The sequence below is a fragment of the Diorhabda carinulata genome, chromosome 4 (genome assembly GCF_026250575.1).
Source record: "Diorhabda carinulata isolate Delta chromosome 4, icDioCari1.1, whole genome shotgun sequence".
Lineage (NCBI taxonomy): Eukaryota > Metazoa > Arthropoda > Insecta > Coleoptera > Chrysomelidae > Diorhabda > Diorhabda carinulata.
This window is the reverse complement of record NC_079463.1, coordinates 27977185-28002798: the sequence shown is the minus strand read 5'-3', so window position 1 is coordinate 28002798 and position 25614 is coordinate 27977185. Positions and strand designations below refer to the sequence as shown.

At 30.8% G+C, this 25614-nt stretch overlaps 4 protein-coding genes and 1 long non-coding RNA gene across 6 annotated transcripts; 3 read left to right on the top strand and 2 right to left on the bottom strand.

Annotated features, from left to right (window-relative positions):
• Window positions 1-1384: 1384 nt before the first annotated feature.
• On the bottom strand, window positions 1385-9022 carry LOC130892341 (BSD domain-containing protein 1-like). Of its 2 annotated transcripts, none has more exons than XM_057797727.1 (8): window positions 8599-9022; window positions 8481-8529; window positions 6259-6375; window positions 4589-4646; window positions 4436-4533; window positions 4074-4285; window positions 3662-3774; window positions 1385-1786 (listed from the first exon to the last, which is right to left on the bottom strand). In XM_057797727.1, the coding sequence occupies exons 1-8, from the start codon at window positions 8607-8609 to the stop codon at window positions 1509-1511; spliced, it is 936 nt and encodes a 311-aa protein (XP_057653710.1). In that variant the 5' UTR covers window positions 8610-9022; the 3' UTR covers window positions 1385-1508. The 2 variants fall into 2 exon arrangements, with proteins under 2 accessions (XP_057653710.1, XP_057653709.1); XM_057797726.1 differs by having other exon boundaries at window positions 1385-1789; window positions 8599-8774.
• Window positions 8786-13945, top strand: LOC130892345 (SNAPIN protein homolog). The gene is made up of 2 exons (XM_057797732.1): window positions 8786-9215; window positions 9306-13945. The coding sequence occupies exons 1-2, from the start codon at window positions 9064-9066 to the stop codon at window positions 9571-9573; spliced, it is 420 nt and encodes a 139-aa protein (XP_057653715.1). The 5' UTR covers window positions 8786-9063; the 3' UTR covers window positions 9574-13945.
• On the top strand, window positions 9575-13945 carry LOC130892343 (methyltransferase N6AMT1). The gene has a single exon (XM_057797728.1). The coding sequence runs from the start codon at window positions 9575-9577 to the stop codon at window positions 10202-10204; it is 630 nt and encodes a 209-aa protein (XP_057653711.1). The 3' UTR covers window positions 10205-13945.
• A 1075-nt stretch (window positions 13946-15020) lies between these two features.
• LOC130893062 (thyroid transcription factor 1-associated protein 26 homolog) lies at window positions 15021-18394 on the top strand. Its single transcript, XM_057798834.1, has 2 exons — window positions 15021-15245; window positions 16807-18394. The coding sequence occupies exon 2, from the start codon at window positions 16839-16841 to the stop codon at window positions 17502-17504; it is 666 nt and encodes a 221-aa protein (XP_057654817.1). The 5' UTR covers window positions 15021-15245; window positions 16807-16838; the 3' UTR covers window positions 17505-18394.
• LOC130893063 (uncharacterized) lies at window positions 15778-21492 on the bottom strand. The gene is made up of 2 exons (XR_009059139.1): window positions 21379-21492; window positions 15778-16308 (listed from the first exon to the last, which is right to left on the bottom strand). It is a non-coding gene; the product is annotated as an uncharacterized LOC130893063 (long non-coding RNA).
• Between the last annotated feature and the right edge of the window lie 4122 nt (window positions 21493-25614).

Below are 25614 nucleotides of genomic sequence, written 5' to 3'. Positions count from 1 at the left end.
AAACTGATACAAGAGCATTTTTTTTCTACAAAAACTTCTAAGAAACAATTTTTGAAATAATTGAAATTTAGAAAAGTATGAGGCAATAATCCCTTCAAAATTATACTACCCTTTATTTATGTAGTATGGAGACGAAATGAATAATTCCGATATCTTAGAATATATATTTGTGTCAGTAATATATATTTAGTGTTCCGTTGACTTATTCGTAGTATTCTTTTGAGGCTTCATACTTTTTTTAGAGGGATAATAGTGAATGTTACTTTAAAAAAGAATATGGAAATGAATAGATAAACCAAAGATGACGTGGGCAAAGAACTATTAAAAGAAAACGAAATGACGTTGATGATATTGATCATTATATAAAAATTTATTTTCCTAAACATACCATCCAAGATGCTTGATCAAAAATGATGGTTAATGGAATAATGTCTAAAAAATTGAACAGTTTATGGAATATTGTTTATAGAACATATATTTGCATCAATAGTATATATTTTGTGTTCCACTTTCACAATCTCTAATAAATTTCATAATTGAAACCGCTTGGCAGGAATTTGAAAGAATGAGATTCACAATTCACCCACTTGATATAGATAGGAATATTTGGAACCGTAAGTGATATTCATACTGAACACACTATTTACACTACCCCCATCCCCACACTAACACTCACACTGTCTGACGCGCGTTTGGATACCCAAGTTATGGTCATCAGAGACCGAAGCATCTGAAGATGATAACTTTGTTATCGAAACGCAGTATAACTGTGACTGTTGGTGTAGTTGTAATGTAAACAGTATGTTCAGCGCCCATTTTAAGGTTTGTATTTCTTTTATTACCCAATGTAGAAGAAAGTCCCTTTTTATTAGATATACTATCAGGTGAAGAAAATATGTGAATAATTATAGAAGGTAGTTTAATATAGAGGAGCTATAATATTTAGGTGACTGATACATTTGAAATATATTACCACAATGAAGATTAAATGACGAAGAAGAGTAATAAGAGTGGAATCAATTTTTCAACATACAGGACTTGATTATTGTGATGATCAATCCACTTAAGCCCTTGCTACAAAGACAAAGCTTAGTGAAAGTTTTATTATATTGTAAAAGAGGAAATTAAAACTATTCTGAAATATTAATTATATCAAAGATTTAATGGAGAGTTGTTTAAAATACTAATGGATTTGAATATTTTTAAAAATCTAAAAATTTTCTTCTTTCACTTCCTTTTTTCTTCATTCCTACTTAGTCATTTGGGAGGTTGCCACTCCATCTTTTAAAAAGCTGAGGAAGACTGAAGAAAAGAGTGATTATAACAGTATAAAGAGGAGTTAACGTAATTAGTTGAACTCTTGACTAATCCCAAGAAATATAAGTTTACATATATTGAGAATATAATTTACTAATAACTAGTACAAAACAACTTCACTTTTTTTGTATCAAAAAAATATTCAGCTACATGTTGAGATTTCCAAAGCTATTTTTTTTTTCAATATAGATTTACTTGTCTGTATCACTTATTTTTTCCCAATCTCCATCTAAACTACTGTTGCTACTTGGTGTACTTCTTAAACTATCATTTGAATCATTCTTATTGATTTTTGTCGATTGTGGACTTTCCACTTCCTTATTTTCTTTCTTTTTAGGCGAATCATGTGCAATTTTTACTTTTTCACCTATTGGTAATTTAGATCTCGGACTAGTTTTTCTTTCATTTTCATATTGTTCTAAAAGTTTTATCTGTTCCTCTTCAGTTAATTCTATATCTGCTGCAAAATCTTCTGAAACAAATATACGCATCAACAATGGAATCAAATAAAGCATAATTACTTATTAACTTCTTTTGTTTCCTTGATTTAATTATATATAGACTTACAGAGCTCTAAACTGCCATTATCCATCATATTAGTACTAAAATCTTGACAAGAGTTTAAATAGCTACTATATATCATTTGGGTGATCATTGTAATTGTATCTTAAATTAATTTGTATCCAATCTACCAGTGTTAAGTTTCAATAGAACATGGCGATAAACTTAACTTATTTGTTTTATAAGTTTTGAAAAAAGAATTTCCCTGCTTGTTTTCAAATTACGCATGAGGTAGTAGGTCTAGTGTGCATTACCATGAGCAATGCAAAGGCTTTTCACGCGAGTACAACACAATGGTTTTTTTACGACCATTCAATAAACTACAACTACAAAAGAACCAATTTATTACATATTCTATAATTAACATAATACAGTAGGACCTCTTTATAACGAAACTGAAGGTGCCAAAGTAAAATTTCGTTACATGGAAAATTCGTTATAAAGAAATTGTTAAAAAAACATATAGAATAGACCGATTAAATTAGGCCAAAAAATGGGTTTTCCGCGATCAGCAAAATGGCAAGTTTATCATAAAAATACTTCAGACAAAACTTGTAGATCATAAAATTGTCTACAAAAAACGTATCAACACTTTTTTGTCGTCGTTTCTGAGATATAACGATTCACAAAGTTGCAATATAAAATATAGTGAAGCCCAGTCCCTTACTTTATATGATATTGTAACATAATAATAAACGCAATAATTGGTTGTGACACGATACCTACATTTACAGGAAGGGGACAAATCATCACAAAACGTTTATTGATATGACTATTGAAGAGCTACAAATCTTAATGAATTAAGGAAAACTATAAACCGCCTTTGTGGTAGAATAAGAAGTGAATAGCTGAAATAAATGTGATCATCTAACATTTTGTATTTTTATTTTATTTTTTTTTAAATCATCCCATTGGATTGGCAACAAAGTAATTCCGGTTTTGTAGTATAAAATAAAATATTTTTTTAAACAAAGAATAGCTTTTAATCAATTATATATTTTCCATTTTGCCCAATGACCTTTTGTCATCTTTCTTTCAGCTTCAAGATTCCGCGCTCATGAAATTTCTGGTCCTTATCAGCAAAAAAATGAACCTGGTGCGATTGAAGGTCATTGTCATTTTTGAAAGTTTGACCATTCAAAGAATTCTGCAAACTTCTAAATAAATGGTAATCGGATGGTGCCAGATCAGAGCTGTGGCATCACTTCCCAGCCAGTTTCCCATGAGTTACCAAAGATTTGTGAGGTTTTGCATATCATGACTCTAAACCTTTTCTATTTGACAATTCTGGCCGTTTTTCTTCGATTGCTTCACCCAGTTTCATTAATTGTTGGTAGTAACCATCAGAATTGATGTTTGGTTCCTTGGAAGCAGCTCAAAAAACACAACATCTTTGTAATCCCACCAAACTAACAGTATAAGCTTTTTTAGTTGCTTTTCAGCTTTCGATGTGGTTTTCTTTTACTTTTTTAGACTAAACATACACCTCTCTAGTGGTGTTTTGATACTGATAGATCTAAATCCTAATAAGTGGGGTACTCAACAATGTACTGGGAATCCAGTATAACAGTTTAGTCTATTATAAGTTATTGCCACTATTGAAATTAAGTCTGGTAGATTGAAATTCGGTTGATTAAAGATTTTACAAACTTATATTAATTAGAAAGAAACCGATACCATTAGTATAATTTAAATAAACTAAAACCATATTCATCAAATAACACTTGATGAGCTCTATATACAAATATTAGAAGTATAAATGAATAAACTAAGAATAATTCACCTTGTTCCCATTTGAGACTTTCTTCTGTTACTTGTTTTTCTTTTTGCTCCCGTTTTTCCAAAGCTTCCTGCCTTGCAAGCTCATCTTCTAATAAAGCTTTTTTGAATAAGTACCTGTATATGAAAAAAACTATATATCAGATCATTTTATACTCCGCATTAACTTGGATGTATAAAAGTTACATCTACTTCAAGTCCCCAAAGAAATTCCTTTATTTATTATAAAAATCAGTTGTTTACCCTTCAAAAGTTCAAAAATATTATATCCGAAGAATAATTAGTTATTATTGGTTTTATTCTACGCATTGAAAGTTTTTAATTTCCGCTATGTTCAGAAAACAAGCCATAATAATTAATTTACTTTTGATTGAACTTCTATCATTAAAAAAGATCAAAATATGATTCTTACAAACCTTTTCCAAAAAGTTTGATGTTCTACAACATCCGGAACTAATTTAGCATAGTGACATTTAAGGACTTCTGAGCTGTTAACATGTTTTGCTATTCGATCGTCATTCAACTGATCATCTATAATTTCTAACCAACAATTATATTGTTTTTGTAAACTTTCACCCGGATCCTCCAAAAAAGTAATGGGATCCTTTTGTAGTTCATAAAGTGCTTTCTACAAACAAAAAATTAAACATGAGGGAAATAGGTGCAGAATTGCATAGATACATACGTCGATGCCCCAAGGATTAAAATATGGAATGGAAAAAAGTAAGAAAAAATCTAAAATATACTTTGGCAATAAAAGCCTTTGATTAAAATTTACCTGAAATTTGTTTAAAGTAACTGTTTCCGAGTTTTCTACTATCAACATTTCTGCATCCGAATCATCAGGACTAGGATTTAAAACACTGTTCACTTGTCCTAAAAAAATGTATTATTAGAGTAAACATGTTTAATATACGAATATAGTGTATACCCATTAATGAACTGATGCTTCTTTTCATGTTGCTAGCTGTCGATGAAGGAGAATCCAACTGTAAAATTCAATAAAAATGATGTAACAAATATTTTTTAGTAGAAATTGAAAAATATTTTATTATTTTCACAAATCAAAGAGTAGAAGTAGTTCAGTTTTTTCATTATTTTAATATCTAGAAGGATTTCAGGATTTCTTTATTTGACACTATTAGGGATGATACAGAAGCCCCTGTATTTTATTGCAGTTATATTATGTATGATAGATTCTGTCAATTCAATTATCTAGTAGATCCTCGCAACAGTCAAAATGGCCCAGATTTACCTGTACCTGTATTATTGATCTCTTTCTCTTTAATTGTAGAGACTCTTTATATGGTATATTCTTTCAGTTAGGATTCTATTGGTTTTCCCCCCAGAGCCGTTCTCGGGTGCGCCTACGTGAACATGAAAAGAAGGGCCGTACAAAACCGGTACATTTTTTCGGGCTTAACCCAAAGGGAAAGAAATAAATCCAAATAATGAATGGTACCTAAGTACTAATCAGATGCTAGCGGGATACTTGGTGGGATTCCTAAGGCCCTACATGAGCAGGGACCACGACAAACTCTCATCTTGCTTTCGATGGCTCTGAGAAAACAAGTACTATTGAGCTTGCTCCCCCAAAGCTCTTACTGGTGCTTTTGTCAAGGTCCGGCTGAAATGCCTTAATATCAGTTGTGCGGAAAAAAAAGAAAAAGAGTACCAAAGTTATCGGGACGGCTCAGGGCTTAATGGCCCCGGATTCTAACTCCAACCCTCCCCAATACAGGACTTCCAATCCTGAGATTCAGGCAAAAGCCTATTAAGAAACTGAGAACTCTTAGATTCATGCCTATCGAACCACAAGTTGGCTCCAAAAGCCGTAAAACTACACGCAAAGTGAGGCCCAACGCGAAATCAGAGGGACGATCGAATTTACATCTGGCTGTGAGTCGAGTGTGACAACACGATATCGGCTTCAAGGAAGAATACCTGATGGATTTCATTAAGTAGTGCCTGGAGCCATCATGCAGTCTCTATCTAGCAGCAGAACCAACCTACTGCAGTTTCTCCCTTTCAGTTAGTTAGGAGTCATATCCTAATTCGTCAAAAGGTTGAAGTGAAAGCACCTGATAGGCTAATCAAAAGACATCGACCTTTGGTAATTTCAAACGAGGTAAAGCGAGCCTATCAGAAGTCCTATTTTTGCTTTTAGTCACCCATTATGATACTATGAAATACTGTTTTTTTTAAATGGCCTAATTCTTTGTATTAAAATTTTAAGAAGTTTCCTGAATTCCCTGAGTTAGGAACTATAATTCCACACATGAGAAACATGTCTTTTTTCTTATAGTTTCAGTTTTCAAATGGGCCAGTTTCCTGTATCTCCTTTATCACTTTGTGCATAATTGTTCCTGACCTAAGGTAACAAACCGTTGATTTTTGGGAGCTGGTTTTCTGATTAATCTTTTACCAACTATATTTCAAATTGCTCCTATTACAACTACTGATTTGATTCTTTGATACTAAAAATGTAGAATATAAAAATTATTGTGTAATTAAAGGAAAATATTCAATAAAATTTTACTAAAAATTATAAATTTGAGTCATAAGGGTTTTGATGAAGAGTTTTAGCAAATCAGAACTTACACTAAGTGTTTTCTCAAGAACTGCTCCTGTAGAAGATACAACACTGCTTGCTTCATTTTTAACAGCTGTTCCAAATTCTTCTAAATCTTTCTTTACAAATTCTAACACTTCTGAACCCTAAAATTGAAATAAATTATTACTTTTAAATTCTAGAAATACTTTTTCAAAATCTAAATGCCATAAATCAAGGCAAGTGTTGCTTGTGTTCGAAGGAAGGACTTATTAAAATGATAAGGACTGTATTTAGATTATAATTTGTTTATTGACATATTTCTAGCGATCAAATAAGACTAGTTACTCTCACAGCTACCCTGACTTAGTGAGGTTCCCTCCTATATCTAAGGGTTGGAGATGCAATCCCCACTTGTTATATATTACAAGAATTTTGTACAGCAAGTTATCAAGATTTATCATCTTTAAACACACATCTTTATTTTTATAACTGTTCATTTTAATTTTTTTCTAATTTCACCACTTCAACATTTGGATGTAGAATTCTAGAGAGTTTATTATTCATATTTATGGTTTATTTCAGAAATTGTTTTTGTTTTCAATTCTTATTGAATTACTTTGTCTGTAAAATTTTCAAAACTCATCTTCTGCTTGTAAACAATATCTTTTTTTATTTTGTAGTCGAAATAAAAAATTTTCATGCAAAATGTTATTTTAAGAAAAGTGGGTACAGGTCCTGCTAAAAAGAAGACACAATAATGGAAACTTAACGTACATCTTTAGTTGGTATTTAAGGTCTAATTGCTAGATAATTGAAAGTTTAGGAGAAAATCAGCCAGGTCTATTCACAGTTGTTATTTCTAACTACATAAGAACTCTTTGGAAACTATAACCCAAGTTCAAGTAACTCACATATCAGCTGATTGAGGATCTTAACCCAGAACGAGATTTAGACCACAGTTTCCGAACGTTACTTTAAATTTTCAATGGAAATTTCAAATTTAAAATATTATATACAATAACTTTTGATTTTATCACTTTTTGAGCATTAATTCTTCCATGATATTTATTTACTTGTAATCTCCCCTTGCGGATTTTGTGCTAAAATTTAAAACTAATAAGCTATCAATGACGTTGCTTATGTGAATAAATAGTAGACAGCTATTTAAGAAGAATAAATAACTTTCAAAGTTAAAAAAACCATAAACAAATAAAACAACCCTTCAGTTGATGCATTCACCCACCAGTCTACCAGGGTGAAAAGGATAATAACTTATATACAACCCAATTAACTCGATCAATTTTTGAACAACAATGAACGTGTTCCAGATCATGATTGGGTTAACCCAATTATACTTTCAGAAAAATCCTATAAAGATATTGCAGCACCAGGATCACACAATTCACAGAAATAATCATTTTTTTACAATATCTTACCATCACAAAAAATGAGGTGCAGATTAGAGAGCATAAGAATTTTCTAGGCTTTTCTGCTTTATATAATGAAGAAAAATGTTATCAAGATAAGGTGTTAATGTCAAGAATCAATCTGGGCTGAACTAAAATACTCCTTGTACTATAGATTCGAATTGAAGAATTTCTTGCTCTATTATATTAAGGCATATTGTTGCAAATATATTATAAATTGGCAATATTCCAGTTGAAGTTATTGAGCATTGAATCACTGATTTTATGATATCTTTGCTTGACATTTTCCTATTTGTTTGACAAATTAATGCCACTGTTGTTATTTTGTGGACAAATTTGTCTTTAATATTGATAATTAGATTGAAGTGAGATACTGTGATTATTATATTTTTAGAATAAAAAATTCAGTACTAATTAAGTATAGAAGTTGTAGTGTTTAGGACAGAAATATTAGCAAAATTGCTGAAGCAATATTAGTTATAAATGTCACATAAATATAGTTTTTATCATTTCCCCTATTAGTCACCCATATTCCAAATTAATCTTTATCAAAATAATATCAAAATATCATGATTAAGACTGAAATTAGGTTGAAACGTCAATAGTAATTTCTATGAAAAATTAAAAGCCAATTTTAAATAAACAACGCTGCATAAACCATTTGAACATAGGCGATTATGAAATATAATAAATACCTGTCCATTTTGTTCCTCATACCTACGCAAAAAAGCTTCAATATAAATATATGCACTACTGTAAAATACTGCAACATAGTTTTATTATTTAAAACGGAGATGTTTTATTTTCGGATGAAAAAAAAAGAAAATGAATTATGTAAATACCTTATTCTTTGCAGCATTTAACCACGAACCGAACCAGTTGTTTTCGTTCCTAAAAAAATAAATAATTGATAAAACACAAAAACAAATGGCTGATAAATATGTCGTGAATGGTACTTACTGTTCGCCCATTATTTGTAAAATCTTATGTTAATAAATTACACAATTAATTTAGGAAAATGTATTGATAGTAATCGTGCTTGACAGGTCAAGGAAAATTATTTTTGTTTTTTTCCAACAAACAAACTTCCAACAGCCATGACACAAGACAAGTTTATTATATATATGAAGATAGCAATATTATTGGTATTAGCTGTCAAAATAATTCTTCTTTCATAATATTTTTATTAGCAACTAAAATATAAATAGGTAATACTTATGTTCGTTGTTTTCTTTACAGGTGAAAAAATATAGATAAAACACATATTTACAGATGAGTTTCTTTAGAATAATAGCATACACATTATTGAGTATTGATTTAATACACTGCCCTTTTTCATTTGTCGGCTACCTAAGTGAAATCTACAACTAAGACATATGTGAATAACACCTAACTTCAGTTTATTTTTAATTAACGAAACCAGCAATGGATATAGATTCTGAAAGTACTGTAACATCTTTGGAAGATAATACGGAAAATTTTTGTGATAATCCTACACGAGATACCCTCGCTGAGGGTTTAATGGGACTCATAAAACCTACAGTAGATCAATTAGATGAAAGAGTTCGTGCAACAAGGTGATATTTTTTTCCAAATATAAATGTATTTTTTGATTATTAAACGAAATTTTTATAGTGAATACGATAAACAAGATTTATATTTTGTAGGATCTCTCAATTGGAACTCAAACAATGCATTGAAAGTCTCAGTGAAGAATTGAAGTCAATTTCAGAAACTCAACAAAATACTGTGGACTTGGATATTTACGTTAAAAAACTTGTTAATGCGAAACAAAGAGTGATAGTACTGACGAACATTCTGCAAAGTACACAGGAAAGATTAACTAAAGTGCATAATAACTTGGATAAAGAGATTTTGAAGAGAAAGGCGGCTGTAGAAAATATCGAAGAACCACAAAATAGTGTATCAAGTTAATATGAGCCTTCATACACCAATTTATAATTTAGATCAATTTCCTGATGTGTACATTCCAAGTGAGGACACATTTTTGTTTTTAGATGCAATTGAATCTGACTATTTATATCTAAAAAATTTGCAACCTAGCATTGCAATTGAGATAGGCTCAGGTAGTGGAGTCATTATCAGTGCATTACACCAACTATTTCAAAAATCTTGCTCATATTTTGCAACTGATATAAATCAACAATGTTGTTTAGCTTCTAAATTAACAAGTACATTAAATAATACACATGTGGAATGTATCACAATGAACCTTTTACATAATTTTCGGAAAAATATGTTTGATGTGATATTATTCAATCCTCCCTATGTAGTTACAGAACCATGTGAATTATCTGGGGAAGGTCTGAACCGTTCCTGGGCAGGAGGGTGTAATGGTACAGAAATTACAAATGAATTACTACAAGCTTTACCTGACCTACTGTCTGAAAAAGGTGCTTGCTACATTGTTTTGTTAAAGGAGAATAAACCATTAGAAATAGTGAAATATATGGATGCTTTGGGCTTTAAAAGCCAAATGATTATGCAGAGAAAAATACCAGGAGAACATTTATTTGTTTATAAATTCTGTAGATTAGATTTTTAAATTAACCTTTCAGATGGAACATTTTTTTCACAGATATGGGAATTTATCTCCTTTTTGGTGCATTTATTTACCCCATCTTATTTTTTTTGTTAATTAGCACCTAAGGCAGTTCATAGATAATTAATAAAACAATAAGAGAATCTTTTAATCATAAAATTATTTATTCTTTAAATAGAATGTGGAACATAATTGCTGACTATCAATTAAATACAAGAGTTATAATATAATACAATAAAAAAATGATTTTTTAAAATTTTCAGTAATGAAATAGTTCAGAAATATATAATTTTGAATAGTTATTACATACAATCAAAGTTACGTATGAAAAATCATATGTTGGTAAATGATGTCCATGATACCTGAGAAAAATCTATTTCAGTTAATGTGCCAAGGGTCAGTTAGCTGATTGGGGTTAAACCATGAGAACTGATAAGGAATTTTGGCTATTTTTTATGGGGTCACAACCATTGGTGTTACAATAATATTGTGGAATGTAAACTGATGCATCTGAAATATATTGCTAACTTATTAACAGAGTGAATCAAACATACAACCTAGTTTTTAATACTGCCGTTTGGTATTCAAATGTTGAGAACTATAATAGTTCCTAATATAGATACATAATGCAATTGTACTTTTAAATACACTCCACTCAAGACTTTGACCCTACGTGAAAAAAGCGATGTTATCAATGCAGTAAAAAGAGGCATGATTTAGAGGAATGCTTACTCAGTTAGTTCAAACAGTGTTGGGACAAAAACATAAGTGTATCTGGGACTATCTTACGCGAAAAGGCAGAAGAATTTTCAAAATCACTGGGATATAGTTCTTTTCGTGCCAGTAACGATTGATTGATGAATTTTAAAAAGCGTCAAGAAATTGTGTTTAGGAAAGTTAGAGGCTAAAGTGCAAGTGTCAATAACGAGATATGTGATGAATGGATAATTGAGTTGCAAAGTTTATTGAAGGATTTTTTCACCCAATACAACATCTAAGCTACATCCCTTAGATCAAGCAATAATAAAAAACTTCAAATCCGCTTACAGAAAGGAAGTTGTTAGGAAACTGGTAACAAATATGGAACAACAGTCAGCTTTATCTGTGAATGTATTACATGCAATTAGGATGAGAGACAAGGCTTGGAGAAGTGTATCTAAAATTACAATATTAAAATGTCTTAAAAGCTGTGGATGTCACAAGAAAAAGCTTCTGAAGAACCTTTTGAACCGGAATAAAAAAAGTTATTACAATTATAATTAACACTGGTCGGTTTTTTTTGTAGTAACACAAAAATAAATAGCATATTGTGATAAAATGGACCTATACAAATACGAAAATATGAAAAAAATAATTGTAACACGTAAGGTTTTTTTGTTACATTTTTAGAACCATATTGATTGTTGATCTACTGCCCGACTGTCCCTTAGACAAAGAAGACAGCAATGTTTCGTAAACCATCCCTAAAGTCCTATTAAAATTCCAATCACCTTCAGGTCCCCACATATCTGCCACTTATACTTGTAGGTAATCTTGTCTAAAAGCAAAGGAATATTTACATGTTTCTTTCATCTTTACAGAATGAGCAATTGGTATAGACGGTTTTTAATTTCCTTTTTGTAATAACACTGCTTTTGGACGAGTCAATAAATAGGCGTCACTCATTGGGATTATGTTCAATATCAAGTTCCTTCATTAGACCATCAATATCCGTACACATACACAACAGAGTTTCTATGTAGAATGCAGAAAATGTTGCATTTCTTTATCTAAAGGTCGTAATTTTTGTCTCTTTGGCTAACAAGTTCCATTCCTTAAGACGGGAAGCAAGAAGTCACTTTGAATGATCAAATGTGGTACTTGGAGTAAAAATAGGGTCGGTACGTTGTTCTTCGAAGCTTCCTGATGATACGTTGTCTCCAGTATCTTCTAAAACAATATTTTGCGGATCTAAAGGCTCAATCGGCACCGGTAAATCTTCGTTATGGGGCAAATTTGGATACTCGATCTTGTACTTTTCTTTCTTAGAATGACCTTCAGTCTTTGTTAGACAAAAATAGCAGTCGTCAAAATGGTTAGTAGTTTCCCGCCATACCATTAAAATGCATTCATTCACTGCACCAATGACACGCTACAACTAACCCAGCACACGTGGAGGGGCCTACTGCTTGTCTTGGTCTCCAACTAAAGTATCAAAATATTTGAAATAGGCATTTTTCGCATTTTCGGAAAATGGCCTGGCTAGGAAAATTTGTCGGGAGACGTTTTGCAACTGCGGTGCGTTTGAATCGACATTTTTGTCTTTATAACCACTTTTTGCACTATGAACAGAGAACTACTTACTATGAAACTCAACAGAATACTAATTTTTAATGTTATTTTTATGTTTATTATTCTCAATAATACAGTTCAGGTATTTTTACGGTCATAAAATTTACCGTTATTAACCGCCCCTTTATAAAATTACGTACCTGCTAATGTAAACAGGGATAATTAAGCTATTGAAAAGTGGTACGTGTTAGGGCTTAATAATAATTTTTTTTATTATTGGACGGGTATTTCCATTTGAAAAATAAAGGTCTAGCTTGTGTTACGAAAACCTTGTCGGCTAGTGTAATTGTGCATCAAACATGTGAAACATACAATACTTACGATTAAAAATAAAAAAAACACAACACGTCACCAAAGATCGATCCAAAATAAATGTCAGGCCCTTCTCTCACGAAGCTATTCAAATACAACACAGACAACGTTATTCTGTATTTATATTAGAAGAAAACGAAGATATGAAGGAAGATTCTGGGTGCATCCGTACTTCGAAAAAAATATCAATTGTAGAGCATTTGTCCCTGATAGAGAACTGCATGAGAATGACGACGAGAGGTTTATATCATTCATATCATTATTTGATGCACTTGTTAATTCCGAATATTCACAAGAAAAGTACAGTAATGAGAGAATGCGTGACAGCTGAGGAAAAAAATTTAATAACACTCAAAATATTTATTGAAACATTAAGTTATTTGCGAATTTTCTATTGACGATGATGTAGTAGGCGTATCTTCCAAAATATCATCTATTAATTGCATTACAGCTCGTTTAAATTTCCTCATTTATCTGTCATACATAGGTTCTGGATCGGGCAATAAGCTCAGCAAAAATATTCTTTTTGGATTTAATGCGTGATGTTCAATTGTTTCTGCCCTAGCTTCTTCAGCCTTAAAATAATCAAGAATGCTTTTATCCATGGAGTTTTTTACCGCCTGACTTGCCGACCGTCTTTTAATTTAATTAAAGAAGCCTTTACTTAAGAGACCGTTACAAATCGGTTATGGGATCACTTTACTTCAAAAACTAGGTCGAAGGAAAGGAAAGGAATTTTTTCTTTGCATTTTTTTACAAGGTTACGTAATAGCACTACTTCATTGTGAGAATAATTGCATGATCTTTTTTGTTCTTTGTTCATTTTTGTATAGTATACAACTCTTTTAAACAAATATCGGAAAATTTTCGCGCGAGTGACAACTGACATAACAATATCTGGTTATTCTTGGTTTAAACCACAGTTTAAGCCTTAGTTTGATCTCCAGCTTTACCCTAGGTTGTAAAATTGGCCCTTAATCTAAAGGAACCTTTAGTTAAAGTGAAACCGGCCGTAACTATGATATGCTGGTTGCTGTTTTATTTATAATTATTGTACATTATGAAATCTGAAGAAAAAGTAATAAATATTGTGTTCTAAAATGCTAGTTTATTAATGCTTTTATTCCCATGTCCTAATAAAGATTTGAAACATTCTATAAAATAGCTACCGGATATAATAGTATATTATTCACGAGTGTATAATGTAGGTTATTATTCACAAGGGGAAGTTTACTGCCACCACAAGATTATTTTCTAACAAATATTTTATACAATATATTATTGTTCATTTAAAGTACTTAGTACTTAGTTATCGAAAATTATAATAATCGTATGTCTCCATAATAATCAAAACAAAAATCTATATATTAGTTTGACAAATATTGGATATGTAATCTTACAATATGATGGTATTAATTTATAGTTATTAATAATCCCTTTTGTCGGTTCAAAATTCATATGCCATATTATATAATTTCCTTGGCATTTGTGGTAATAAATTTAATGAGGCCATCTCAGCAGCTTCTCTAACTTCTGGTGGTGTTAAAGAAAAGTCACTTTCATTTTCTATATTCATTTTCAGTTAGTTTTTAGTTTTTCAACATAATTCAACATAAAATATTAAAACACTTAGAAATCTAAACACTCAATAATGTTGATAAGTTTGAGTCAAATTTATAAATTGTTTCAAAAACCATGGTATTTTAAGAAACAGATATACGACAAACACACATGGATGTCGCTGATTCTTGATTTTACGTTAGTTTTCAAAACTCCATTGTTTTATATAAAATATTTTAAAAATATGCAACATTTAAATTTACAAGTATTTCCTTTTGAAAAACATAAAGCTAATAGTTGAGGTCTACACCACTAGATGACATCAATTTGTCTCAATTTTTCATTGCTAGTAAATACATAACCATAAAAGTAACAGTAACATTCCTCATAACGTGGAGTATTTGCTATATTGTTCTCGAAAGTATTTTGAAAATAATCTCCAAAATTCCAGAAAATATTAAGCAATGCTCCAGACTTTAAGCTGTGTTTGTATCAACGATAAAACAAATTCATAACCAATGTAAAATTAATACGAAAATTTATTACATTTCATTGGTGGTAAGATACGTCAAATAATGACATATGACATGACCATTGAGCATTGACAGCTATCGACGTCATATGCCAAATACTTTTCATTTCATACTTCAGTTGTGGTGTTAGGTTTGCCTTTTTCGTGGACATATTCACGGAAATAGGAATGTTATTTGCTAAGTGCTGCAAAAAAGTAATATATACTGTTGATTGACGAAGGACCCACGTGTTTTTGACACACCTGTTTAATCAAAAACTCAAGATTCCACCGAAAAACTTAATCGAACCCAGAGGGTGGCTGCCGAAGGTAAGAATCTCATGTACATATACTTCTAATTATATTTATTCATATTTTACTTAGTTTATCAAAAGAGTCGATACCTTTATCTAATTCTTTTATTCAAATAACAGCATGTGAATTTGAATACCTAATCAAAATGAAATTTTCCGACATTACACGAACGTCCATAAATAACGTTGATAAATATTGTTTATGAGTCATCTCAATGCTGCTAACATATGGACTAATAAAAATATTTCAGTACAAACTTTGTTTTATGATCAACAGAGTTTTGGAATTTTAAAATGTATTGTTTTATGATTATCTTTGGACCATCCACGTGTCTTCCATATATAATTAATTGCAATAAAATTTAATTATTTTAGACCGAAACTCTATTTCTAATCACAAAAAATTTTGTACCAACCACTATATTTCTGGGTATTCAGATATTTTAGTAACCTGATGTTGTGAAGGGTCCCATAATGAAAAGTACATATAAACTTTTAATGAAAATGTAAATTGTAGACAGGGTGAAGAATGCAAATAAACATACAAGTGACATTATAAGAAATATATTTTTTAAAACACTATACAAACTATCATATATAAAATGTTATGCTTTAATTCTTCAAATCAATTTCTATTTTCATTGAGGTCGTTGCTATTTACAGTATGTTTCCTTTTGTGAATTTTTTTTAGATATATCATTCTCAAATTCATTTATATGTTTTGTAACTTTTCGGTCTCATATTTTTCAATACCTTTATTTTTATGATTATGTTTACTGTTATAAGATCTCACTATTTTAAGTTTAATTCTTCTGTCTCTATTTAAGTTGGGTTCAAGCGATCCCCTTTTTGTTCTTATCTTGTTTTTTTTGACAACAGTTATACTTTTTCTAACCTGTTGTATATATTGCTGAGTTATTTTCTTCATATTTTTTTTAATTGTATGGATTTAGTGAATAATGTATATTTTTTGAGAATATTAGACTACATTTATTTGTCGTCTATTCATATTTATCGATTTTTGATTTCTGTAGCCTATTTTTATTCTGGACTGTAGTTTGTGATAAACTCATACTTATCTATAAAAACATTAGAACATAGTTTAACCAAAAATTGATAAGATAAGTAATTGTTTGAAAATGTTTATAAATGGCCAGTAGAATATTTAAACAAAGAAAAATTATGAATTTTTATCCTATTAATTATAGGATAAAAGAATCTATGGTATTTATTAGGAAATATCAGATAAGGAAATGGGTTAATATTTGTCAAAATAAAAGTTTCAAATAGTGTGATACATTAACCGATTATAATTAAAACAAAAGTATTCTATAGGTCAAAAAAGATGATAATTATACTACTTTAGTAAATAACAAAAACTAATATCACAAGTTGAACTCAGTTTATATGATAATCAAATATACTTTGATCAATAGTGGAGATTATAACTTGAACTTTCAACTTTATTTGCTTGCCAACAATTGACAACACCTCACTAAGTGTGGATAATTTAGCAGTAGATATTAATAGTGTCCACCATATTAAATATCAACTTTGAGGAGTATAATTTTTTTCAGATCTTTCCAAGTGCTTTAAAACAAAAATAATAATGGCCAAATATCGAGTTGATGAAGAAAAATCTAAAACAAAAGGCAAATCGGTAGCTAAAAATGCTATTTCTACAAATAGCGGCTTTTTTGTGAAAACTAGTAAACAACGATTGTACAATAAACGAGCCACTTGCGATAGTAGTAAGGAAGTTGAAACAGGACATGAGAAAAAACCATTTGATAAGAAATTATATCGCCTAAAGAAATACAGTAAAAAGTATAAATTACAGCAATGGGAAGATATCAGGAAGAAAACAGTGTTGAAAGATTTTTATAAACAAGTCAAAGATACTGATAGTGAATTTGATGTTGCAAAAATTTATAATGATCCCAAATATAGAGATTCTGATGAGGATCAAGATGATAATAAACTGGAAGATAATGCAACTGCTAAAACTGCTTCCTCAGAATCAGATGTGGGTGGAAACAATAAATTGAAACCTTTCCGTAGGGCTCTCGATACATTTAAAAGGATTAAAAGTGACAAAGCAAAAGAGAAAGAAGAATTTTTAAAGAGGAAAGCTGAAAAAGAGGAAGCTTTAAAACAATATCGAAGGGAAAAAGCATTGAAATATAGACAACTATCTAAAAAAACAAAAAAAGGACAGCCTGTCATGAAATATAGGATGGAGATGTTGTTGGAAAAGATTCAAAAAATGAGTTAATTCAATATTAATGTGTATTATTTTTGGTCTTAAATGTTTTTATTCCTGATATATATACAGGTCTTTGTTTTTAATAAACTTGTACCATTTGTAGGTCACGTTTTTTTTTAAATTATGTAATTTATTAGCAATATTTGTATTGTTTATAATTTATTAAGAAATAAATTACAGAACATTTTTATCCGGCGAGGTCACAGTTAACAGTTGTTTAGTTTTGTTAAAATTAAAAATGGCAAAAGATAATCACAAAATGAGCTAAGAGATTCGGGAAATATCAACTAAATATCAATTCAATAAAAACAAATTTAAGAGTTCACAGAGTTATCAATTAACAAAATTAAAATACCCTTAGGCAAGTGTATTATACATTGAATCACATGCCAACTGAATGACTAGAGGATATAATTTATTTTGATATTTTGTATGCTATATAGAATTTTAATAATTTGAAACATTATCTGCCGGTCTTTAAAGTACTATAACTACTTTCAGTGATAATGCCACGATAAATATTACATATCTTGTGAAGAATGTGATCAATATTTATTTCGGCTGTATCTACATATCACACCCCAATTTCACAGGAAAGCCAAAACAAAAACGATTATAAATGAAATGTTTTCTGTATCAGTTCATTCAGTACTTAGGTGTATCAAATTCGGTGTACATACAGTTTGAAGATATCTTTACTGATTAGTGATGTAAAATGTGATGTTGATGTTAATTTTATTTAGAGTTGTTCAGTTCGGACTAAAATGAAATATGACTTTATTCCTATTTTAGTTTAATGTAAAAAAATAACACGAAAATATCAAACCCAAAAATGATTGGACTTTTTACTTACTGTTGGTGTACAATTTTTTCATTAAAATCCTCGGCAGAAATTAAAAAAAAAGATTTTTTAATTCTTAAGTAATTATAATCTGGCCAAGATTTTTTTCGTCAACACATTTTTTTATGGTTTTTAACATTCTAAATTACTTAAGAAATTATTTTCATCCATTGAACAGATGGGTGACGGTCGATTTTACTTCAGATTTTAAACTATAATAGCACACAATTTAAAGAAAGGATTCCCCGCTGACCAGTTTCGATGTTGTTGCATCTCATCGGATCAGTTCAATACCCTTTGCTTCTGAACTAAAGACAACTTAAACTAATTTGGTTTTTTTCGGAGTAATTGAAAGGACTTATAAAATTTTTTCTCCCTACTGCTCAGTATTTTTAAAGCTAAATTAATCAGAGGGTCTAACACACCGTCAGACCCAGTTTAAATGCGGAAAAGACAGGAGACAAGAGACTTGCCTAAATGTACATTGTTATTTAAAAGTGCTTTTTCCTCTCTAGAACAAATGATTTGGTCCAATTTGACCTTATTTGATTGTGAGCTGCTTTTTTGCAATGCGCAAAGTTTGTCTTGGACCACAACCAAGGCTATTTTAAAAAGACTGAAATCGAAATGTGGATATATATATATATATATATATATATATATATATATATTTTTTTTTTTTTTGAAAATTTTGAAAATATCCTGGACGGAGCACATCATCAACATGGCAAATATGCAGAGGGTAGGAAAAGAGAAGGAAGTCTACTTTGCAGTAAAATAACTGGGAACTGAAGTATTTTGGTCACGTACTAAGACATGACAAATATCATCTTTTGCAGTTAATTGTCCAAGGCAAAGAGGATAGTATTCATGGTTGCAAAATCTACGCAAGTGGTTTGGAGTGTCATCTGTTGATCTGTTTCGAAACGCAGTAAACAATATAAGAATAGCATTGTCAATAGCTTACGTTCGCAACTGATAAGGCAATGAAAGAAGAAGAAGAAAGTTTGTCTGGAGATATTGATTACGGAAAAGAGGTTGAGCAATGAGTTTGCTCGCAATTTTGTGTTTCCTATTGAATTACTGCCACTAGAGCCGAAACCCTGCAACACTTCTTACGCAGCAATTGAAGTGGAGTGAATGAGCTTTACCTTGTGGTAATATGACTTCCAATTCCTTCAATAATTTATTTGAAAGATGACGTATTTTTAGTTGTAAAATGAATTTTTGCAATAAATAATTAGTTTATCGCAAATGTCAAGAACATCATTTTATTGGTCTTGAAAAGTAGAAGATTTTTTTAAATACCTACAACCTCTTTTCTACATTGAAGTTAATCCGTGTATTAGTTTTATCGCAAAAATAGAAAAACCATGTTTTGACCCTTTAAACAGTAATATGAGAAATTCCGCCAAAAGTTATGACATTCATTTTTCACAATATTGGCGTATTGAATAAGAAAAAACATGTGGCATCCATATATTGATCTTTTGAAAGAAGTCTTAAATTGACTGGACTATAAGGAGTGCGGGTGAGATTCTTTTGATCTTTGTTAAGAAGATCTTGAATAAAGTATAGATATAAAGTGGATATTATGGAATACTTCATTTTCATATATTAATACTGCAATGTGTTGAGTTTTGGGTAAGAAACATAATCTAATACTGCTGAGCTAAATTGAAGTCGATATTGTCTCAATTCTTAGAGAGTTGATGCAGCCTAGTACCTAATATGTACCTATATGTTACGGTTAGGTATTGTATTAGTTGTACGTGCACCAATTCTGGCTAATATTCACGCCTCCTGTTAGACTATTCCAGGCCTCCCTAGGGAGTCGCGCTTCCCAGTTTGGAAAACGATGTGCAGGCCGCACCACAATCGATTTGGCATGAACATTTAGGTGCGAAAAAAATTTGTACCGAATGGATACCGCATGCCAGCTCCCACAAACATCTGAATATTTGTCTCATTGCTCGTATTCGCCCAATTTTTCGCCTAATGACTTTCTTGTTCTCCACTGTCAAACAAAAGATGCGCGACAGGGATTTTAATCATCTCTAGAACCTGTTGAAGACTTTCAAAACCATTTTCTTACGACATCAGCTTCAAAGTGGAAACGTTTCCAGAATTAGTTTGAGCTTATCCGCCTAGAGATGGCGATAGTTGCTTGGAAAATACCACGGTATTAGAAAGTACACAGTCTATACTGTATATGTTTCAAGTTTGAAGACGCCACGTTGTTTAGTACTTGTTTGGTAGCTATCAATTTCAGTGAATTTGTAAACATGGAAGAAATTGTTCATTTTGATACAATACTTTTATTTGAAAGGCGTTAGCCCAAGCAATATAAAAGTTGAACTAGATTCTACTCTAGGTGAGAGTGCTCTTTCGTTATTAACAGTAAAATATTGGGTAGCAGCGTTTAAACGAGGTCGTACGACCTGCGAAGACCAGCATCGCAGTGGTCGACCAAATGAGGTGACTACAGATATAGTAGGCATTCCAAAAAGTGCAATACATCGCATATTAACTGAAAATTTGGACAAGAGAAAACTGTGCGCACAATGGAACAAAAACAACGTCGTGAAGATGCTTCCATCGAGTTTGGTAATGTTTCACAGAAGTAAATACGAATTTTTTTGTCGTTTCATAACCATGTATGAAACGTGGGTCTATCACTTCACACCCGAAACAAAAGAACATTCACTGAAAAGGGAGAACCGCCTCGAAAGAAGGCAAAGACCGTTTTATCTGCAGGCAAGGTCATGGCGTTGCTTTTTTGGCATCCGTGTGTTATAATTTTCATTGACTATCAACAGAGAGTATTATGCGAAATTATTATACCGTTTGAGCGGAGAAAGTAAGCAAAAACGGTCGCTTTTGACTAAGAAGAAAGTGTTATTTGATCAAAACGCCATGCACCAGCTCACACATCCGTTACTGTAATGGTAAAAATTGATGAATTTACATTCTTACTATAAAAAGGGCATCTAACTTATTAAACATCGCTGCGAAAAATGTATGAAACCAAAAGGAGATTACCTTGAAACTTCTGGGATTGTCCTCGTAAAACAGTTTGTTTCTTTTTCACTTTTTACAAAAGCTTGAAAGGCAACCCTGGTATATTTCAAAAATACATTTCTTACGACTTTCAATGGAGTGATATTCGCCAAATTGATATGATTGAACTTAGTATACAGTGTTTTTTTAAAAATGTTTTAAAAATATTGCATAATTTCCAATTTGGGAGTTCAAAAGTTATCAAAAAGAGTTAAAAGCTAATGATAAAAAAGATTTGTTATGCTAAGTTTGTTAATTTATTCACTTATCAAATATTTAAAGGTTAATATCTAATCTATGTATTATGGTGGTATATATCAGCTGCGTAATAAAGGGGATGGGAATATCTAACTATAAACAATGAATGTGCACGATTAAAAGGTTTTTTTATTGATTGGGTATTAATGTTTTGTCAATAATGAAAAGGTTCGTTAATATCTAATTACAGGGGTATCTCATAAGTAATGTCGGTTTTCATATGTCAAAATTCCTACGTCCCAATTTAAACATGTCGTAACTTATTAAGACTGATCTCTAACGAAGAGTACAATTACTCTACTTTATTTTTATCATTTTCTTTTTGGTTTTTATGACGCATGATGTTTTTATAATACAGTGGAAACTCGATTAACTGGACTAATTGTTGTCGTTAGGAATTCGGATAATCGAAAGTACGGATAATCGAATGTATGAAGAAAAGCGGTTTTTGTGAAATAAAATAAGTTTAATAATAGTAATATATATTAATAAATAATGATATTATTAATCAAATATAATAATAATTTAATAAGAAGTTTAATTTGGTTCAAAATATTTGGTAATTGGTATTTGACATAAGCTATTTTTTCTCTTCATTGCTGTTATAACACGAATTCGTTCCAGCTGTAGTAATCTCACACTTTCCGTTTGTTTTTCAAACCATTTGAGAGCTATTTCCATAGCCTGAAGTGCTTCATCATGAGATGATTCTACATCATTTTCCATGTCTAGATTTTCTTGATCGACACTGTCACAAGTGACCCACTCTTTGATATCTTATATTTCATAACTTGGCTCAATATTACTCAATTATTTAATTGGTCGCATTTGATAGTCCGGATAATCGCGAATCCGTATAACTGATGGCCGGATAATCGAGTTTCTGCTATAGTTATTTATTGTACAAGTTTAATACGACTCTATTTTGTCGCACGCGTTTTTTAAAGCACGACGAGCGTAGCCAGGGGTGCTATAAAGCAACGAGCGCGACAAGACTGTATTATAAAACCAGAGTAATACAAATTTTTTTCTATTTTGCCCCTATTTTCTTTTTTATATTAAAAATTCGTTTGAACATTGTACTAGGAGAATTGTGGTAACTATAACACTGCTAAATAAACTAAATGGACAATTGAAAGCTTTGAATTTTCATTTGTTGGCACGATTCAAAGTTTTCCTCAAAAATACAAGAAAATGAGTAAAGAACAAGAACAGCTCCTTATCCTGCCGAAATATGATCTTTTATTAGACGTATTGTTTAGCGACGAGCGACATTAAAACCAATAGAAATGATTTTTTTGACAAACAATTAGTTTTTAAAGAGTACTTCAAGGTACAAATTCTGTTGCGAGTGAGCGTGGAAAAACAACCGGAAAAAACTATATTCATGACTTAACAGTATTTCAAAAAATTACAACATAATATTTATCTATTTTACATTCCACATCAATTGAAATAAATTTTGGACGAGTGCTGTTTATCCAACTTTTCACAACAGAAGAAACAATGTTGGAAATTAAATTCACCAATTTGGCCTGACTGGAGGAAATGCAGAATGATCATGCTGGAGTTTTTCATTTCTAGTGCGCTTGGTATATTCTTAATAACAAATACGGTACACACCCAACGTTAATAAATGTTTATTTGGCTTATATCTCTCATCATCTCTTTTAAGAGCCCTATTCCACAAAGTCTGCATAGTGGTAACTTTTCCCACTTTCAATGTTTCTTGAAAAATGTAAACATTTTCGAAGTCACACATTATGAAAACACACATTTTCACACACTTTTTCACCAAATTTTCACAAGATAAATCTCGGAGACACGCCCTAGCCCTCCGCGGATTTACCTGTCGACTCGTTCACCGTGTGAGAAATCGTAGCTTGGGATTTCCAAATAAAACTGGCCTGAATTTCCATATGATTTGGAAAATTTCCGGAAAATGTAAAAATAGTGAATGAAAACCTTCTTATCGCATGTTTTTAGACGAAAGAGCAGGGCCTTGGGACTAGAATGACAAGTGGCCTTTTTCAGGAATCTACACTTTGATATTTTTACGTCAATCGCAAAGGCCAGAAAACATGAGCAAATTAAAAAACATCAATTATTCATCAAACAGAAGTATTTCAGCTTTGGTTAACAAATAGAAACTTTTCCAGCTGTATATATCAATTGCTGAAGGAGTTTCCTTCAAAATCACATTTACTTTGGGATTTTTCACTCAAAAAGAAGGGAGTTTTAGAGATTTTAGTCGAGCGTCACGGCAATTCTTATAGTATTCCAAGTTGTTGACGCGTAGATCTGATATTACCAATTATAGACCTTTTTGCGCAGTTTTTCACGGTCTACAAGTTTGTTCATATACATTGTATTGAAATTTTCCACCCTTTCCACATTTTGCCGGAAGTTTTCCTCAGGTTCCATAGCCGCTCGAGTGTAGTACAATTTTTTTTCTTAAAGTAGTGTTGAAAAACTGCTCGTATACCAAAAATTCATTTCTATTGGTTATAGTATCAGTTTAAAGCCCTTGGTTCCTGGATTATTACTTGCAATGAAAAATTATTTTATCTAAACAATCTGAATATGAAAAATCAGTGATTAGACAAAGGGCAATTACCAGAATCCTTTGCAAAGAGATGTCGATTCGAGCGGAAAGTCAGTGTACTTCGATATCATTCCAGATGGTCGAGCTATCAATGCCGAGGTATATAGTGGACAGATGAGATGATTGTATGAGATTTTTTCGGAAAAATCTTCAGGTTTAGTTAACCTCTTAGTTATTCTCTTGCAACAAGACAATGCTAAATCACGTATTGCCAAAGTTACGCAGATTAAGATCGAAGAACTTGGTGGTATTGAACTCTTATCACATCCAGCATTTAGTCCTGACCTTGCACCGTCAGACTACTATTTATTCAAATCGTTGGCAAAGTTTTTGCGTGGGAAAAACTTTTGTTGCAAAGCAGAATTCTTCTTTTTGTCAATAAACAAAGTAAACATTTGAAACAGTCATTATTTATGAGATACCTTCTATATCTATTTTATTTGATGTAAATTATTTATTTTTGAATGAAATAACGAAGAAATTGCTTAACTATTTACAATAGGATAGATTGTTTATATTACTAATAGTGATGCAATATTATTTTAGAAATACTGAAAGTCATTCTTGTTTCTTTTTATTATAATATCAATTATATTTTTGGAAATTTTTTTATATTTGGTAATAAAAAATCGAAAAACTAATATTTTCAATATTTTTTTTTCCATTTTGTTCATTTTTTTTCAAGAATTCAAGATAAAAAATCGAAAAATTAATATTTTCAATTATTTTTTTGCATTTCATTTTTTTGGCGGACTTAATATAATAATGAGACCTAAACCAAAATTTTTTTGTCTAATAAATTCCCTGATTTCTTTTTGAATATTGTACTTGAGTTTTTGAAAACATTCTTTTCTTCGGAAAGTACACACGAAAACGAAAAAAAAACAATTTATTAGCAAAATTTTAACAATGTTTATAATTTATTGAAATTTTTGAAAAAGTTGAAGTTTTTGTCGTTTTCTTTAAATTGAAAATAGAAAAATTTACTTTTTCAATATTTTTTTCCATTATATTTATTTTTTTTGAGCATAAGAGATAAAAATAAGACCAAGTTTAAGAAACTTTAATACTTTTTAGTTGGTAAAAAAATTATAAAATCATATTATCAATCGTATTTTTACTTTTTTACCTAGTAACAAATTTTTTATATATTAATTAAATCATTTTGAAATTCACACAATGTTATAAAGAAACCATGAAGTATGGGAATCCTAACCTAATATAATAGTTATTAATTTGTTTATTTTTTATAGCGAAAGATTCCCAAATAACTTTATTTACCCCCCCGACTGCTTGGCAGAAAATTTTGCAAAAACCTGTGAGGTGGGGTATAGTGTACCCCATTTTTATTTCGA